The sequence below is a fragment of the Cololabis saira genome, chromosome 14 (genome assembly GCF_033807715.1).
Source record: "Cololabis saira isolate AMF1-May2022 chromosome 14, fColSai1.1, whole genome shotgun sequence".
NCBI classification, from domain to species: Eukaryota; Metazoa; Chordata; class Actinopteri; order Beloniformes; family Belonidae; genus Cololabis; species Cololabis saira.
The window spans coordinates 6,653,164-6,673,169 of NC_084600.1; the positions used below are offsets into that span (position 1 = coordinate 6,653,164).

General features: G+C 39.3%; 1 protein-coding gene across 1 annotated transcript; it reads left to right on the forward strand.

Moving 5' to 3' along the window:
* The first annotated feature begins 222 nt into the window (after window positions 1-222).
* Window positions 223-18,051, forward strand: adad2 (adenosine deaminase domain containing 2). The gene is made up of 11 exons (XM_061740720.1): window positions 223-246; window positions 4,943-5,106; window positions 6,110-6,251; window positions 6,636-6,747; window positions 10,971-11,099; window positions 12,205-12,355; window positions 12,600-12,770; window positions 13,420-13,634; window positions 13,969-14,203; window positions 17,509-17,641; window positions 17,775-18,051. The coding sequence occupies exons 1-11, from the start codon at window positions 223-225 to the stop codon at window positions 17,883-17,885; spliced, it is 1,587 nt and encodes a 528-aa protein (XP_061596704.1). The 3' UTR covers window positions 17,886-18,051.
* The last annotated feature ends 1,955 nt before the right edge of the window (window positions 18,052-20,006 follow it).

Genomic DNA, 20,006 nt, shown 5'->3' on the forward strand with positions numbered 1-20,006 from the left:
GAGGGGAAAAGGGCAGGATTTGAACCTGGGCCGCCTGAATGAGGGCAGTTTCTCCATTAAAGGTGTCTGCATCAAACTCTCTATTTAAAAGTATAAAAAGAAGATGGAAGATGTTTCCCCCTAAATGTCTTGGTCAGGGTTAGACATCTGGGGCATAATGTAACAGAGGCCAGATTGAGATGCTCTGGACTCATAAGAAGAAGTGAATCCATTGGTAGAAGGATGCAGGAGATACAGAGCAGCCAGGTAGGAGACTAAGGTGAAGAGTGATGATGAGATTTGTGGGAGCAGTGAAGGAGGATATGAAGTTGCTTGTGACAGGATGAGGTGGAGAAGCATCTGCTGTGGAAACCCCCACAAGGAGAAACAGAAAAAATGAAGAATATACAGATGAAAGAGTTTTATAAAGATCAACATGCATCATTTAATGAATGTAACTTCTTCCATCCAGAAGGCACTAAAACAATTAATTAAAAAAAGCCCACTTTCACACACAGACACAATAACATATGCTAAGAAAATTGTCTAACAGGCTCAATATTTCACAGTTTTGCTTGTCCATATTCCAACACAAAAACTGTGAGGAAAACAGTGTCATTTTAAATGAAATGAGATATTTACTCCTTACACTGCTTCTTACTCCCATTAAAAAAGTAAACAGGGAAATCTCTCAGCCTGCAAGGAAGAGAGTGGGTGTTAAAAAAAACAATAGAAAAGAGGACATATATAGGAAGAGGACGGGGGAATACGATGAGACAAGAGAGAGTGGAGCCAGTGAGGGAATAGTTGGTATTTAAAATCAAGATGGGATTGTTTCCTGAAGGGTCACCTGAGATTGGTTTGACTTAATATTTCTCAGTCTCATGTGAAGCGCAGTCACACTGAGGCTTGAGAACAGACACACCGCCCCCCGTAAAAAGCCTCGTTTGACTGAGAGCACAGATGAACACTTTCTCCAGAGGTGAGGGGAAGAGAAACAGAGTTCAGTCTGCAGCTTCACAATGATCTGGGGAATATCGCTCTACAACAAATAATGGCAGGCGCAGGGGGATAAGTATGTGAAAGCGAGACAGCGGTGGGGGGGCTTCAATTTCAACTAGGGCATACTTATTTCATCATCGCAGATCCAGTGTTTTTGTTGCATGAATAAGTGGATTTGTGTAAGCGCTGTTATCCATTTAAAATTCATGGAAATTATCAAACAGTTCTGTGACTGTTTGCTTACTTACTGTTTACATTAAAACAATGACAGACCTGCAATTTCATTTTCCGTATACAATCTGAATTCCAGCAGCATGTGGGGCGTCGGCGTAGATATCACAGAGTAAATAAAGATTACAGACTGCGATATTTGCTCTCTGTGGAAATCTCTGATTTCACCTTGTGCAGGGCAAGTCTATTGTTCATCTCCACACATTCTCCTAAAACTGAGAGTAACTGAAACATTTAAATCAGACATATGATTAATTGATTGCAACATTGCAATCAGAGGTTGCATAGCAGCTTGAATGACATGTTGCAGTTATACATGAGCACATTTATGTGGGCACACAAATCAAAGTGCGCATAAAAGCGGGTAATAATTATGTTGATCATAATTCATAATCATGTTTATGTTTATCATTGTGTGGGATCCCACTGGATCCAGTCATCGCCAGCTCTGTCCCCAAAACAAACCATGAACATAGTCTGGAAATGTGGGCCAACCTCACTGATGCCAGGCTGATCCAACCTGCAGCCCCGGGCCAGACAGTTGCAGAAATCCTTTCTAGATGGTTTTTATATCTGAATGATATGAGGATATTTAAGTGTTTATCAAGGGATAAATAAATTCATAAATAAAACGCAGAAACAACAGAAGGTTCATTCTCGTAACATTGCTGGAAAGTGAAAGGTGTGATTGAGACACAGATGCATTTTCCTGCTACAATGTAAAACACTCAATGAAATAATGAAACTAATTTTACTCCAAGAAGCAGATCATTTATTTTCTGCCAGATTATAGTGTATATCAACATGTCAGAGCACTAGTATGCATACTATATTAATAATGTATTTTAATTATTTCCATCAATGCTGTTGTTTTGTTTCACCTATTATTATATGAAATCTTATTTTGGTGGTCGACTTAAAATGAAAATTGTTTTTTTTTTTTGGGGGCTCTAGTGGCCCTTTATTGAGATGCAGACTGGAAAGGGGTAGAGAGAGAACGGGGAAGACACGCAGTAAAGGTGCGCGGGCTGGATTCGAACCCGCGACCGCTGCAGGAGGAGGACTGTAGCCTCAGTATATGAGCTGCCGCTTAACCCACTGCTCCACCGAGCGGCCCAAAATGGAAAGTTTTATCAAAAACACTGTCCATGTACTTTTAAATGTCTTAAACTGAAATAAAGATTCCATATTACTCTAAATATCATTGTTATACGGAAGAGTATTAGGGCCATGCAGGAGAAAAAATATTTGAGACGGGAAGATTTTTTTTTTATTGTGCACTTCGGGAAAAATTCTCGAAATGTCGAGAAAAAAGTCGAAATGTCGAGATCAATGTTGAAATACAATTTCAAGAATAAAGTCGAAATGTCGAGATCAATGTTGAAATACAATTTCAAGAATAAAGTCGAAATGTCGAGAAAAAGTCAAAATGTCGAGAAAAAAGTCAAAATGTTGAGATTAATGTTGAAGTACAATTTCGAGAATAAAGTCGAAATGTATAACTTTATTCTCGAAATGTCGACTTTATTCACCAAATTTCGACTTTATTCACCAAATTTCGACTTTATTCTTGAAATTGTATTTCAACTTTAATATCGACATTTCGACTTTTTTCTCGACATTTCGACTTTTTTTTTCGAAGTGCACAATAAAAAAAAACCTTCCCCTCTCAAATATTTGTTCTCCTGCATGGCCCTAATACTTTTCCGTATGTTTCACCTATTTTTATATGAAATCTTATTTTGGTGGTCGACTTAAAATGTAAAGTTTTATCAAAAACACTGTCCATGCACTTTTAAACATCTTAAACTGAAATAAAGATTCCATATTACTCTAAATATCAGTGTTAATCATCTCAGCAGCAGATCATCCATCCACGTGTTTATTGTAGCTGCTGCTGCTGCTGCTTGAACTTCACACATTCATCACTGCACTCGGAGTTTCCCGTTTTCAGGGTCTTTCTAAAAAGGTACGGTCAAGTTAAGGTCGGACATTTGGACATGAAAGCCTTTAGAGAATATTGTGGTCTCAGCCGGGCTGTGAAGGGTTAAGGAGCGATATTTATTTAGACTTTTATCGGAGCAGAAAGTTTATCAGCAACCATGTGCGCTAGCATAAGGCAGTAGCTTCAGTCGTTTCAGCTGAAACTGCAGATAAAAGTTGATAAAGTGGCGCTTTATTTGCGCAGATATGTATATAATAGTTTTGGGCCACGTAAGCATTTATATTGGTGTTTTTAGCAGCAGGTGAGCTGGTTGAGTCTCCGTGATGGTGTCGGTGCTAAAGGCTAACGGCTACATCAGACCAGTCACAAGAAGACGACAATTAAAGGCTGATTCATGGTTCCGCGTCACACCAACGCAGAGAATACGGCGTAGGGTTTGCTTCGCCGCGTACGCTACGCCGTAGGCTACGCCGTCGATTTAACGCAGAACCATAATTAAGTCTTTACTCGCAGTACATCCTGATTTAATCGGATTATTTCCTTTTCGTAACTCCGCTGGTCTCATGTTATGGTTAATGTTTATAAAAACCACCAACTCGCACATTTTAAAAGCTACTTTTTTTTTTTTTACTCAGATCTCTGAGTTGAAGAAAATGTCACCAATAAATAATATTGGTTGTAGCTTCATTAAGGTCATCTATGTAAAAAAAATCACCATGACCAACTACATAATTTGAACCTCATATAAACTGACCAACACATATTTTTTTTTAGTTCAGTTCAGTTTATTTTCTGTCATGACATCACAAAAAAATAAAAATAAAACAAACATCAAAGCTTTTACAACATTTAAAAAAAAAAATAAAAAATTACAACAAGAAAACATTAGTTTCCAATATACAAATAACATCTAGACCCAAAAAGGTGTCGGCTGAAGCAAAGCTTATTCATTTCCTACCCTCAAAAAGATTATTTAAATTAATGAAATAAAAGCAGGAAGTAAGAAATAAGTTTGACTGCGAGCTGTAAAACAAATTGCCTCCATGGGGATAACAAAGATTCCTTGAACCTCGAGAAATAAGAAAGAAAAAAGGAGCAGTCTACATGTTTCCTTCATCCTTGAATAATCAAATCACCAAATAAATGAATACCCAAATCAACATAGTAAGCATCACCACTCATTACTTTGGTATAAAGAAATCATCCTTCTTTTCAATGTTTTTTAAATAAGGTTAAGGTTCTACATGATTTCAAATCCAACTTATCCATCTAATCCATCCACCGCTGCCACTGTAGCATCTCAGTTTGGTGTTGGTTTTTGATTTCCTGTATCTGCTCTTCCCTCTGAGGTTGGAATGTCTTTGTCTTAAATTAAACATGTTTTGGAACAGTCTGGCACCATGTTCTTGTTGATTTTGAACATGAGCTGTGCAGTTTTGAAGTCCACCAGTTCATTGAATTTGAGCTCATTTGTATCTTTAAATAATTGGTTGGTTGGGTGCTTGTATCCAACTTTGTTTATGAGTCGCATTGCTTTTTTTTTGGAGTAAGAATATTGGTTTCGTGATTGTCTTAAATGTTTGTCCCCATAATTCTATACAATATGTTATTAACGCATTTCTGTTTTAACCCATCAATAGAAAAGCTTGTGTTCAGTTTATAATGGTTCCTGGTTAATTACTGGAGCTCCATCAGTCAAAACCCGTATACTTGACTTAAATGCGCTGATTGTTAAACAGTGTAACCCTCAGACTTTCATTTTTTTTGTTCTTTTTTTAAATGCAGGTTGTCTACATGGCAAACCTGGGAGACTTCAGCATCAGTCTGAGGAGAGGTGTGTTTGGGTTCCACTCCCTGAGAGCTGAGCTGGAGTCAGACGTCCATCCCCAACAACCTCTGGTCCACGAGACGGATGATACCGGAGCTCAGGCCGGCGCTGCCGGGCCGCGGTGAGGAAAAAGGTCACGTCTGTGTGTATGTGACACTGAGTTAACTGAGCATCTGGATTTAGTTTGACAGACTAATGGATATAGATGTCTGTTTTTATGTAGTCTGATATCCTCTCCATGAGGGGTTTCTTGAATTGTAAGTGTGGCAGATTGATGCTGGATTTATCAAATTACTTTATTTGATTCTATTTTTGAATTGAGTTAATATATTTGAAGTAAATAGATATTTGTGATCAGATTAGCCAGATTTATTTGGCAGGACTGAGCGTTGCTATGATGCCTTGCCCTTGAGCATCATGCTCCAGCCTTAACTTTTTTTCAGTATCGCCAATTGTCATATAGAGCATTGTCTCCCAACCTGGGGTCCGGGCCCCCCCTGGGGGGGGCGCGAAACTTTGTCTGCTTTGAAATTATGCAGTTGTAAAAATTATATTTGCGAATGAGTCATTCATAAGACATTGTTAGGAATAATTTATGAATGTCTTGAATTTTCTTTTGTGTTTTTTATACACTGGTGACAAACACAGGAAATGATTTAATTCCTTATTATTATATCATTACTCAACATTTAATCTACGTCATTGGTCATTGGTGACATAGGAGAAAAACAAAGTCATATGTATACAGAGTAAACCAAAGAGAAATGTATCAAAAAAACATAATTAATGTTCATTTTTCAATTAAAGACTATTTTGGTGCTAGTACGTACGGGTCAGGGGGCCCGGCTGGTCTTAGACACAAGTAGGGGGGGCTCCAAGGAAAAAAGGTTGGGAAGCGTTGATAGAGGATCTTTTTCTTCACTAAGAGAAAAGTGAAAAGTGGAAATATGCTTTTAATTTCTTGCTGCTGTTTGTGAAAAATTACATAGAAGAAATGTTTTTGTTTTTTATAACATGCATATTTTAAATTGTACAGATTGATTTTGTACAGATGTAGATAGTTATACATAAGCCATGCATATTTAAGTGACCTGCTACTGTAGTGGTCTCTGTTGTCTTTCTAGAAAACATGAACCTGCTGCTGAAGACCAAGACGCCACACACGAGGATTTACTTTGTGAAGGAGGGGACACCCTGAGAAAGCAGACACCCTCCATCCCACACTGCAAAGAAAAACCTGATTCAGACGACCTGGTGGGGTTTGAGGTGTGCAGTAGTTTTTCACATCAGCTGCTGTCTGGTGTTAAATCCAATTTTACATTAAGTAAAGACCTTTGTCCGACATACTTCAATGATGATGTCAGCTCCAGTCCGACTGGCATCATTAGTAGTAAAAACCTCCCAAGTAATTTCTTTTTACTCCGATTAAAGGTGGAAATTGTCCTAAACAGAAGCAAGATGAGTGGATTTGAGATTGTATTTATTCCTCAATGTGAAATTTGAAAATCGTACGTAGAGTGGTTCTTTATCCAACATAGTTTAGTCGTTTTAAACCGTTTGCATATCATCAACCATCGAGAACTCGATAGGGATGGGTGCTATCAGGAAAAACTGCTGTAGTTTTTATTTGAATGATTTTGTGCTTGTCAGGAAGAAGACTCCTCTGAAGACGATACAGCTCCTCTCTCCCTTTTGGGTGCAGAGTTTCTCATGGACCGGTTGGAGGACTTCGATAACCCAAATGAAAGCACGGTGACTGAAGGTGTGGTAGGAAAGTCAAGTTACTTGTTCCCTGTCTGACTTGTAGGAATAATAACGGAGGTTTTATGTTTGTATGTGAGAACAGAAATAAGCAGGTAGTCCGGCCACAGTCACACCGTGCATTTCTGATAGTGTTTGAGGAGGCTGAGGTCTATGGACAGAAATATGTTCCACTAGAAACTGAATTTGAATAATTTGAATTTGAATTGCTCAACTCAAAAATAATTGCATTGAAAAACTGAATCTACATTCAGTTCTCCCAATTCAAATTCAGTTCTTGCAATTCAGAATGGAGAAAGCATAATGCGTTTCCAAATATCTAGCTCCCATTGGTCGTTTATATCGTTGAAAGAAAATAGAGGTTATAGTAGGCTACGTGAAAAGGAGTTCTTTGTATCTGCACTCGATTGCTCTTCCTCCGGAAGACTCGGATGTCTGGCACAGTACAATTGAAATTGAATTGCAAGAACTGAATTTGAATTATGAGAACTGAATGTAGATTCAGTTTTTCAATGCAATGATTCAAATTAAACAATACAAATTCAAATTATGTGATTCAGATTCAGTTTTTTAATGCAATTATTCAAGTTGAGCAATTCAAATTCAAATATAAATTATTCAAATTCAGTTTCTAGTGGCACATATTTCTGCCCATAGAGGTCACTCATCTCTCAAAGTTTCTCTGTCCTGACTGCAGATGGGCCGCACAATCGTGTTCTTATTGTGTGTACAGCGATACAGATTGCACCAACACATTTAAACATGTCTGCTTATAATACTGACTGTGTAGAAGTGTACATTTCCCCGTCATCATGCAGATTTGTCTGCATATTCAATAATGGTTAAAACCAAGTTTGGCAAAACCCAAAAGTCTCATAGATATGCATTTTAACCTTGCAGCAGAGGGGTTGTTTTGTGTGTGTGTGTGTGAATGCGTTTCCTCCACCAGCCCTCTTGACAGTTTAACCATATGCACTTTTGTTTTGAAATTAACGCCAATGGTCACATTGAGTTTTGGATGATGATAATAATTGAAACCTTATCTGTTAAACTCTGAAATCATGGTGATTTTTATGAAGAAAGCAGCTTGTGTTTTTTTTCCCCAATCTGACCAGCGAAGACATGTTTAGTCGCATGCTCTCGCTCCGTCGCTGGTTGTATCGGTGGTGTTCAGAAAACGACGTGGCCTTTATTGACAATTGGGAAACGTTCTGGGGAAAGCCCGGTCTGATTAGAAGAGACGGCATTCATCCCACCCGGGATGGTGCTGCTCTTGTCTCTAGTAATTTGGCCTGTTTCATTAGACCCTCTCCCTGACATCGCAGGGTCCAGGCCAGGATGCAGAGCTGTAGTTTAACACACTTCTCTGCTGCTTCTCGAGGACCAACGCCTGCCAACAAAACTATAAGATTACATGATGTAACTGGTAACTCTAACCAGGTGCCTAGCAAAATAGAAGTGGTTGCAGTTCCCCGCCCTCCACAAGTTCACCAGGTGCGGCGTTTTAGAGGCGTTAACCAAAATAATCTTGTAAAAATTAAAACCAATGCACATTTGGTACCAATAAGAGACCGAAAAATTAGATGCGGACTACTAAATATACGATCGTTAAGCTCCAAGTCTCTGTTAGTAAATGATATAATTACAGAGAGTAGGAGTGATGTTTTCTGCTTAACAGAAACATGGTTACAGGAGGAAGAGTATGTTAGTTTGAATGAATCAACTCCGCCCTGCTACTTTAATCATCACATTCCTAGAAACACGGGCCGAGGCGGAGGAGTCGCAGCAATTTATAACTCCAGTCTCCAAACAAAAATTGAACCTAAGTGCAATTATAATACATTTGAAAGCCTCACGCTTAGTCTGAAATTTCCGAGCTGGAAATCAGAGAAGCCAGTTGTGTTAGTGGTAGTGTATCGGCCCCCTGCTGGTGCGTATCTGGAGTTTTTGTCTGAATTTTCAGATTTCCTTTCTGGATTATTGATCAGTACAGATAAATTCATCATAGTGGGTGATTTTAATATTCATATGGATGTTGAAAGCGATAATCTTAAATTAGCTTTCAATTCTCTTCTAGAATCAATGGGTATCTCACAAAAAGTGGACGGGCCGACGCATTGTTTTGATCATACTCTCGATCTCATTCTCACCTTTCTAACCTTCCATTTGTGTCTAAAATTCTGGAAAAGGCAGTTTCAAGCCAGTTATGTGACTATTTGTATAGAAATGATCTGTTTGAAGTCTTTCAGTCAGGGTTCAGAATGCATCATAGCACAGAGACAGCACTGGTTCGAGTCACGAATGACCTCCTTATGGCCTCAGATAAGGGATTAGTTTCCATACTGGTTCTACTGGACCTCAGTGCTGCTTTTGACACTATAGATCATGGCATTTTACTGCACAGGTTAGAGCATGTTGTTGGGATTAAAGGGACAGCTCTACGTTGGTTTAAATCATATCTATCTGACAGATTCCAGTTTGTTCATGTACATGAGGTTTCTTCAGAACAGTCAAGGGTCTGTTATGGTGTTCCGCAGGGTTCAGTGCTAGGGCCAATCTTGTTTAGTTTATACATGCAGCCGTTGGGAAGTATAATCCAGAATCACGGCATACACTTTCATTGTTATGCTGATGATACGCAGCTCTATTTGTCTATGAAGCCGGATGAAACAGAACCGTTAGTTAAACTTCAGGCATGTCTTAGGGACATCAAGGACTGGATGTCCAGAAATTTCTTGCTTCTAAATTCAGATAAAACAGAGGTTATCATTCTTGGTCCAGAGCATCTTAGGAAGGGACTAGATGGTGTTGCGATGGCTTCCAGTGCAACTGTGAGAAACCTTGGTGTTGTTTTCGATCAGGATTTGTCGTTTAAACCATATGTTAATCAGGTTTGTAAAATAGTGTTTTTCCATCTCCGTAATATTGCAAAGATTAGGAAAATCCTCTCGCAGAGTGATGCAGAAAAACTAGTTCATGCGTTTGTATCTTCTAGATTAGATTACTGTAATGTGTTGTTAGCAGGATGTCCAAGTAATTTGCTGAATAGGCTCCAGCTGATCCAAAATGCAGCAGCACGAGTACTGACAGGAATTAGCAGGAGAGACCACGTCTCTCCAGTGTTAGCGTCGCTCCATTGGCTACCTGTAAAATTCAGAATTCAATTTAAAATTTTATTACTTGCATATAAAGCCCAAAACGGCTTAGCTCCGCAGTATTTACAAGATTTGATAGTGCCTTATGTTCCTGGCAGAGCTCTCCGCTCCCAGGGTGCAGGTTTACTCGTAGTTCCTAGAGTATCTAAATGTAGATTTGGAGGGCGGGCGTTCTGCTATCAGGCACCATTACTTTGGAACCAACTTCCAATCTGGGTTAAGGTCGCTGACACCACCTCCACTTTAAAACTAAACTTAAAACCTTTCTGTTTAGTAAAGCCTATAGTTAGCAGCTATAGAACAAGACTATAATAGTTATTCTCAAATATAGCTTCGCGGTAGATATGCTGCTATAGGATTATGCTGCAGGGGGGCACCGACATGATCCGCTGGGCGGTGCCTCTCACCCTTCTTCTCCTCTCCTTTTCCCTGCCTCTCTTCTCCATTACCATTTTTATTTATTATAAATATCTCATAGCTATTATTTTTGTCCATCGTTCCTGTAGTTTCTTGTGCCGGCCCCCCTTTTTTCTCTTTTGTGCATGTTTGCAGGCTGGAGCCTCAGGAGCTGCGTTCTGGCCTGTGTCCCCCATCCCCGGTCATCCCGTTGTATTAGACGCTATATAAATAAAATTGAATTGTTTTCCCTAACTTCATATTTTAACACCTTAAATATTTTGCTGGTTTGGCATAAAACTTTCACTTAAGACATGAAACATTTGTGTGTGTGTGTGTGTGTGTGTGTGTGTGTGTGTGTGTGTGTGTGTGTGTGTGTGTGTGTGTGTGTGTGTGTGTGTGTGTGTGTGTGTGTGTGTGTGTGTGTGTGTGTGTGTGTGTGTGTGTGTGTGTGTGTGTGCGTGTGCGCGGTTGTTGCAAAATGTATACTTAATCACTATATTAATCAGACAAATTCTGACTGCCCACCCTTCATGTCGGAGTCATGAAACATATCAGATCATAGTTGCCCAGATCAAAAGTGCACCTTTAAGACTAACCTTAGTGAGATAGACACCAAACTACATGTTCATGTTCTTTCATTTATTTTCTTTATTTGTTTTGTCTCTTTCAGTTTGGCAAACTGACTGGCACAAGAATCACTTGGCCGCTCTAAGCAGTGTGAAGTTTGACAGCCTCCTGAGATTGAGCCCAGAGTTTCAGGATTGTAAAAGCCACTTGGCAGCATTTGTACTGATAAAAGGTAAGCTGCCTGTATACGTTAGGATCCAATTATTTTGCTCTTTATTTATTTTTTTAACTCACCATAAATCAACACCGCTGATCAGGAAAAGACAATACTTTGCTTGAAATGGTAATAAATTCATAAGATGAGCTTCTACTTGTGATGGGTCATTATCGTAAGTAGCTCGATGTTCCAGTCCATGGTAAGGTCATGCGTTTTAAATCACAGCCGGTCATTTTATCTAATAGTGCAACATATAAAGACAATGTTGATTACAGCCACGTAAGACTTGCATATTTGAACCGGTAGTGACGAGGTCACTAATTAAAGAGCAGGATGGCACAGTGTTGCTACAGCGGTGACATTTTTGCTGAAACCACACTTTTAGCTAACTTATGGGTTAACAAGATAAGTATAAAATGAGAAATGACCTAGTTCATGACCCAAAAATCATTCATAACTATCAAGTCAAGAAAGGTCTCCATGATGCAAGCAACCGTGTTTCTCATCAATGATGAATGGAGGACCAAAACCTCAGCAGTAATCTGGTAAACCTGAACAGTAGACTAATTTGTGGTTGTCAGACACAAGAAAACTGATTTATTTCTGTACAGCTAATCAAAAGAACACCTACTGAGGATTTTACTGCTGACAGAGGGTAAAAGCAGCCAAATGAATCAGAAATATGAAGCTTTTTAGCATTTTCAAGCAATACGATAAGATTTCTTTAATGAAGAGCAAGAGAGAAAACAGTAATTTACATTAAAAATGAAAAGATTTAAGTGACTAAGAATTGTATGTTTTCTTTGAAATCCTGAATGCATCACAACCTTACAAAAGTTTCATTACATTTCTTTAAGAGTTTATTTAGATCTGAATGGGTTATATGTGCTATATCCCCCTCTTTATAAATGCTAATTGGATTAAAAAAAAAAAAAAATTGTATTTGAGACCCGGTATCCTTTTAGTTTTTTTTCCATGAAGGAAACATGTTCATGTATGAGTCCTTTTTATACTTAGAATGAATCTCAGTGCCACAAATATCACGTCATCCTGTCTTTGGAGTTCACTATTAATTAAAACCTCAAGTTGCAAATAGAAATAGTTTATTTTTTCCTCCCAGATGTGTTGGATACAGCCGGTCGCCCACGTGAGCATTACACAGTGGTGGCTCTGGGCACCGGCCGCTCAAGCTGCAGCGAGAGGCTTCGCTTCAGCGGGACGCTGGTCCACGACTGCCATGCCCTCGTCATCGCCAGACGGGCTCTGCTCAGGTAGAAAGTGCTTTTTGCTGAATGAAGAGCCGCCTCATACAAATTTCAAGAAGGCTCATGGTTAAATGTTACATATCAAGAGTGCATGGGAGGGAAAACATTTCCCTTACTTGCTAATAAAATGCTTAAATGCCTTTATTCCTGATTGTTTCCCATGAAGTGCTGACTTGCAGGCTTGCTTAACCACCGATGCCTCTGGATCACTGACAGAACTGCTGGGACTTTTATTCTGGCTTGTGTTCAGGTTTCTGTATAAACAGCTTTTGCTGTTTTTTGATGCTGATCCAAAGGCCAAGGAGGACTCTATCTTTGAGAGTATTGCAGACGGCAACCAGCTGCAGCTCAAACCTAAGATCAGCCTGCATCTCTACACCAATCAGTGCCCCGAAGGAGCTGCTAAGAACCTCTACTGCAAGTACGATACACCACTTCCTCTTTGATTGATGATGTATGGATTTCCAATGTTTATTTCCTTGAAATTACAGCATAATTATTGCCAAAATAACAAAAACAGGAAACGAAATTATGATAATACATTGTGAACAATATACAGGACTGTCTCAGAAAATTTGAATATTGTGATAAAGTTCTTTATTTTCTGTAATGCAATTTAAAAAAACAAAAATGTCATACATTCTGGATTCATTACAAATCAACTGACATATTTCAAGCCTTTTATTATTTTCATATTGCTGATTATGGCTTACAGTTTAAGATTAAGATTCCCAGAATATTCTAATTTTTTGAGATAGGATATTTGAGTTTTCTTAAGCTGTAAACCATGATCAGCAATATTAAAATAATAAAAGGCTTGCAATATTTCAGTTGATTTTAATGAATCCAGAATGTATGACGTTTTTGTAATTGCATTACAGAAAATCACAATATTCTAATTTTCTGAGACAGTCCTGTACATTTAAGCATAAAACAAATACGATCACAGTATTTTGAATCATTTTAATTTTCACATAATTAATGCAGTTATTGCTCGAGTAATTCTGAATTAATTGTCTCTGGGTTGGAACAGTCTGCATGAGTAAAATGTAACCTGATTTCTGGCCTAGGCGTCCAGGGAGAGACAGTTGGAACATGGTGAAGCTGCAGTATCATGCCAGCGGCCGGTTGGTCCCCGTGGCGTACCTGGACCCGGGTCTGTGGGGGGCCAAAGTCTGCTGCATGTCTGGAAGTGACAAGTTGTGTCGCTGGACTGTCACTGGCGTCCAGGGTGCGCTGCTCAGCCACTTCATCGCGCCGCTGTACATCACCAGCATGGTGATAGGTAACATTGCAAACATTAATTTAATATTGCACACTGCTGGAAACATGCTAAATAATAAAAGGCTTGCAATATTTCAGTTGATTTGTAATGAATCCAGAATGTATAACATTTTTGTTTTTTTAATTGCATTACAGAAAATAAAGAACTTAATCACAATATTCTAATTTTCTGAGACAGTCCTGTAAACTGGGGCTTTTGAGTCGGTGTGGGGATTAACTAGTTGTTCTGAAGAACGTTAAGTTGGAGGACTCGTTTAAGATTAGATGTTTTTTTTCCTATTTCTGTTTAAGGGGTTGATTGCGTGAGCCTGTGTTTGTAAATTCCCTTTATTCAGGATGCCAGGGCAGATTAGACAAGGAAGTGTTAGACATCACCAACAAGCGACTGGGTGAAGGATGGGAGGGCTCTCTGCCTCCTCTCTACAGGAAACAGAACATCACCTTCCTCCGTGGTAGCTACGTGGGACCGGCCGGGCGGTCTCCGCTGCACGACAATCTCAGCATCAACTGGAGTCTCGGAGATAAGGACGTTGAAGTCGTGGACAGTAGCAAAGGCGTCATCGCTAAGGGGTAAGATGCACCTCAATATGTCTTTTCATCAAAAATGTGACTAGTATGATGGTGTATAGTTTTTCTGAGACTTCACCTCACTGTATATGAAACCGCTGTGGTACTGAAGTATTGGCGGAGTCTCATGCAGCTGGTGGTTTTGTTTGTGTCTCTATGCGATGGATCTGCATACAGGACCGTCTCAGAAAATTAGAATATTGTGATTTTCTGTAATGCAATTACAAAAACAGAAATGTCATACATTCTGGATTCATTACAAATCAACTGAAATATTGCAAGCCTTTTATTATTTTAATATTGCTGATCATGGTTTACAGCTTAAGAAAACTCAAATATCCTATCTCAAAAAATTTGAATATTCTGGGAATCTCAATCTTAAATGAATCCAGAATGTATGACATTTTAGTTTTTTTTAATTGCATTACAAAAAATAAAGAACTTTATCACAATATTCTAATTTTCTGAGACAGTCCTGTATAAACTGCAGGCCTCTAGCCAGAGAATTACATAAGTCACCCTTCTTAAGTAGCAGTAGAGACAAAACAGACCCTGCTACTCACTTGTGTTATTACCTGTTTCAGCTTGTATCACGTAGTTTCAGATGCCCGTTTTTAGGTGGCATCGTGGTTATAAGTTCTAAGAACTGCCACTAAATTCCAAATAGATGCGTGAGAGAAAAAGACATAACTGAGAAAGAGATGGAGGACTTGACGTGTGCACCAGGAAGTGAAGAGGAATTAAATATTTAGCAGAAACCCCATGAAAACTCCACAATTAAAATGTGTAAAATAAAATTAGAAGCTGCAGGTGTTATATGGGCTTTATGTGATGATGCAGAAGTAACACGCCAATTCCTTCACGCTTGGTCTGTTACCTGTAGTTTACAGTGTTCCAGACATTTTCTTCATGAAAACTTTCTATTGAAGTTTTACAATATGACAGATATACTTAAAGCAGCACTATGTAACTTTTCCAGCTTAATCTAATATTTCATCATCATCATTGTGATGGTACATCAACTTCCAACAGGTTTAATGAACCTCTGTCATGGTCTGAGGGGTCTGTATCACCTTCACTGGCACTATGTAACTTTGAGGAGCATGGTAGGAACCCTGCCACACTAAAAAACTACACATTTTTACGGCTTTGACTGCTTTACGGCATACGTCACTTCCCCCTCCTTCCCGATTCGTAGTGGAGACCAAAGCTGGGCGGGTCGTGGAGCGCAGAGCTCAGCAGAAGCTGGTGTCATGGCCGAAGCAGCGGAGAAACCCAAGAAAATAAAAGTTTTATCGGAGGAGACTAATAAAACCAAGTTGAACTTAGTGATTTTCAACATCGTCATATTATATTGTTTAGCCAAAAGTAGATACATTACCTCTTCGCTATCCATCCTGCAAACGACCGCTGAAAACAGAAAAGTAGTTTTGAAAGTCCGTCCCGTCTTCTCATTCACTATCTTTTTTTTTTTTTTTTTTTTTTTTTTTTTTTTTCTCATTCACTATCAAAACAAATGCAGCGACGGGGACAGGATCTTTCCGGCAGTACGCGCTGGTGCTCATGGGAAATGTACTGTTCTTTCTGGTAAAGCACTACCGCTTTGGTCCAAAGGAGCCGCCAAACTCAACAAAAGCTGAAAGTTACATTGTGCTGCTTTAAAGTGTATTATTCAATTTTTTTTTTTTTTTAAAGCAAAATTAGTCTTGGGTAGGATGAGAAATACCATGGGCTGTCTTGGTTCAATACACATTTTCTTTAACAATGTCAGGGCTCCAGACTAACTTTTTTCACTAGGAGCACAGTAGCCCCTAACTGAAAATTTTTAGGGGCACAATCAGAAATTTTAGGAGCGCACATCGTTTATCGACACGCTAACCAAATTTTTACATTTCTACTACATTTCAGTGTATTAGTAATACGTATTTCATAATAGATTAATGAATTACCACAATGTGCTGTTTCAAATGCAGTGTTACATTTTATTGTGCACTTTTAAAGATGCCGCAACATAAAGTAAACTGACAGCACCATTGCTGTCATTATATATATAAAAAAACATACATTCACATGATAAAAAAGTGCTTGGTAACAAAGTGCTTAGTAACCTTTCAGCCATGAATTTAACTGTTAAACACAGTACTTAACAAATGTACAAATATTGGGGGTACTGGCCAATAACATTTCCCTACTTGTGTCTTTACTAAAAACCTGAACTTACACCAGTTGACCAAATTCACTGCCTTCACTCAAATAACTAAGGATCTTACCAAGAAATATTCTTATTTCTAACCTAAAAATGCCATTACACCTGATAACACACATCACTTAAAAGGTTAGCTGTTTTTCCCACGTGTTAAAATGTAACTTTCATTTGGGTCAAGCAAATTTTAAGTTCTAGTTACGTTTTAAGTTAGAGTTTTGGCAGTGTTCAAAATAAAATTATGAGACCTGCTGTATTGGAGCACATTTTCTTTTAGTTAAAACTGTAGCGGGGACAGATGTTTAGAGGAACCTATGTATGTACCGGGTGAAGGCTGATTTATGGTTCCGCGTTACAACAACGCAGAGCCTACGCCGTAGCCTTACGCCTACGCCGTAGCGTACGGCGTAGGCTCTGAGCCTACGCCGTACGCTGAGCACTGAGCTACATGTGTCTCCCGTCTGGGCCATTGCAGACTCATTGCCTGAGCATGATGTTACTAAAACCAAACATACCCGCCATCTCTTTCTTCTAACTTTACGTGCGCGGCGCAGCGCATTGTGTCACATTAAATGTAGTCCGGGCGTAATACCTGCTTTGAGCTGGTGAAATTAAACGAAAAAAATAAATAAATAAATAGATCCCCCGACTCATTCCCTTTCACACTCATTGGCCTGCAAATATGCGGGTTCATTGACACACCCCTTCCACGTTTAACGTGTAAAAAAAAAAAAAAAACACTGGCAAAATACTGGTCGCACGTGTGCGAGTGGACATGAAATTCAGTCGCACATACTCAAATTTTGGTCGCAAAATGCGAGCATTTGGTCGCAGTCTGGAGCCCTGAATGTGCTGCTGATGTCACCTTTTATCAGTGTTGTTACCCTTGTATCTTCTCCAATCCTTATTTGGACACTCCAGATCTGCTCCAAGAGTTTCCCTTTAGGGTTTCTCCAAACAAACGTGTAAGTGGCAGTACTAAGTGCTGCCTGTGGGAAACCCTCCTTTCTGTAATTGAGCCACATGACAACCACATACTGCTCAACTGTGTGAAAGACGTTTCTGGCCAGGCACATTTATATGCTTCTGATTTGATATTTCCCAGCTCTCTCTTCGTGAGTGGGCCTGGATTCTCCAGCAGACTTTGCAAGAGAGCCCTCTACTCTTATTTCCGGCTGGTTGCAGAGCTGGGTGCCCGCAGCTCCCTACTGCAGCTTCCTACCTGCCACAGTGTCAAGGTATGGGAACCATCAGGGTTCACATTGAGAAGCCTGTCATGTGTTTTAAACTAATCATCATACATGTCTGAGCCAGTCATCATTTTTTTTTTGTAGTTAAGCTTGATACTGTAAGTGCTTTCATTTGTCCCAGGTGGAGGCCAGCATGTACCAGACGGCTAAGGATCTGGTCAGGAAAAAGTTCCTGAGCATCAACGAAGGGCCGTGGAATTCAAAAAAGCTGGTGGACAGTTTCAGTGCTTGAACGCTCTTCGAAAAACTAGTTCTGTAAAAGTTCATCTCAGTTCCCCATGAGATTTAATTCATTGTTTTTCTGTGTACTTTGCATACCGGCTTGAGAAGTTATTCCTGCTTTATTCTGTTAAACACCAGAGTTTCCAGTTTGTGTAGGTGTTTGAGAAAAATAAAAAATACCCTACTCAAGATCGTGCTGAAGGAGTCGTTCTGAAAGAGTTGTGGGTGGAAAAACTTTGCTTTAAGGCTTGAAGGATATAAAATGGGGATTATTTTCCCTGATGTGTCAAGCAACATGAAACAACATTGACCCTCTGTAGGCCTGTTGCCAGAAGCAGAGTCATTTGTGTTATTGTACCAACAACATTATGCATCCAGTTGTGAACCTGGAAAGGGCATTATGAACAGGTAAATAAAGTTTTCTTAATTGGTGTTATTGTCATTGTATTATTTATGATTCATGCTAAGACTTTTTTTTTAATAGTTTGCCCACAGGAAGTTCTGTCATCTGAGCAGCTGAAGAGCAAAACATGCCTGGTACTTGAGAGATGTAAGTTTTAGTCCACTGTTATTAGGGCCCGAGCACCGACAGTGCGAAGGCCCTATTGCAGGGATATTCAACTGGCGACCCGCGGGCCACTTGCGGCCTGCCGGGAGTTCTTATGTGGCCCCTGGTCATATTTCAAAAGGGTGGGGGGGTAGTGTGGTCCCGATCGATCGGACCCGATAACGTCATTTTCATTTTAACATCGGTATCGGCCAAAAATGTATCGGGACATACCTAGTTATTAATGTTTTTAATATATATTAAATCGTTTTATTTGTTGTTGCATTTAACGTCACTTCTGGCCAATCAACATTTTGAAAACCCCCAAATTTTCCGCCTGCGCGCTTTGTGCGTGCACACAGTGTGGCCCTCTCCAAACGGTCCTTTTGCAGATGTGGCCCCCTGAATAATCTAGTTGAAAACCCCTGCCCTATTGTATCTGTAGGAATTAGTTTTCTCTCGTTTTTATTTTTCGACAAAATGAGGGACTTTTTTCCCCCTGAATGTGCCCCACATTTTGCATGCAAGCCAGGCCTGGTGATAAATTAGATATTAAATGGTTTGCATTAATGGGCGTGGCCTAATGGCTCAACAGCGCAACCTAGAAAACTTTATGCCTCAAGCCCCACAATACGGTTTGACGTACATGCACGAAAATCGGTACACACCTGTATCATGTCACGACTTAAAGAAAAGTCTCTTGGCGCCATGGCCCAAACCCAACAGGAAGTCGGCCATTTTTAATTTAATCGTGTCATTTTGGCGCAATTTATGCCATTTCTTCGCCCAAACCGTAACGTGCACCCAGTTGTGTTATACATCAAAATGTGCGTCTCCATCCTGCGACGATGGGCATTACTTTTCTCAGTTAAAAGCGTTACCGTGGCAACAATAGACGCCAAAAAGCGCGCCCCCCTTCATCTGATTGGTCCATATTTGATAGTTCCTACTTTCTGCCATAACTTTTGAATGGTTTTACATAAAGAGTCGTGGGTGGTGTCATCGGACTTAATTTTGAGTTCATTGACTTTTATTGGTGAAAATTGCACGCGCGAGGGCCCGTTCATCGCTGCTTGCAGCTTTAATTTTTAGTTGTTTTTTTTTTTATCTCATTTCAATGTCCACACTTCCCATATCTCGTAATATGACAATGATTGTGTAAATGGAATTATTTCAATAATAATTTAATGGAAAAATGTACAAAAATATACAAAATGAATAGTTTAAATCTTAAATATTAGATCTACTTCCCGTTTTTGGATGTTTCAACAAACAAAATGTTGACATCCTTTTTGAATATTACTCTGGATATTTTAGCCAAGTCATGAAAATTAAAACCATTAACATGTTACATCAACACCAAACTCAAAATTAAATTAAATTGTTATGTAACATGCCGAAACTACAAACTGTTTCCTCCCTTCTGTGCATAAACCAGTATGTAACGTGTGCTTATTTGGCCAGCGTTAGAATCATCTCCATGGGTCTGTTTGGTGTCATGTTGATACTTAACGCCACAGTTCTGTCTGTATAGACATGAGCCATGAACTGTTACTGCTATACACATTTTAAACATTCAATTTA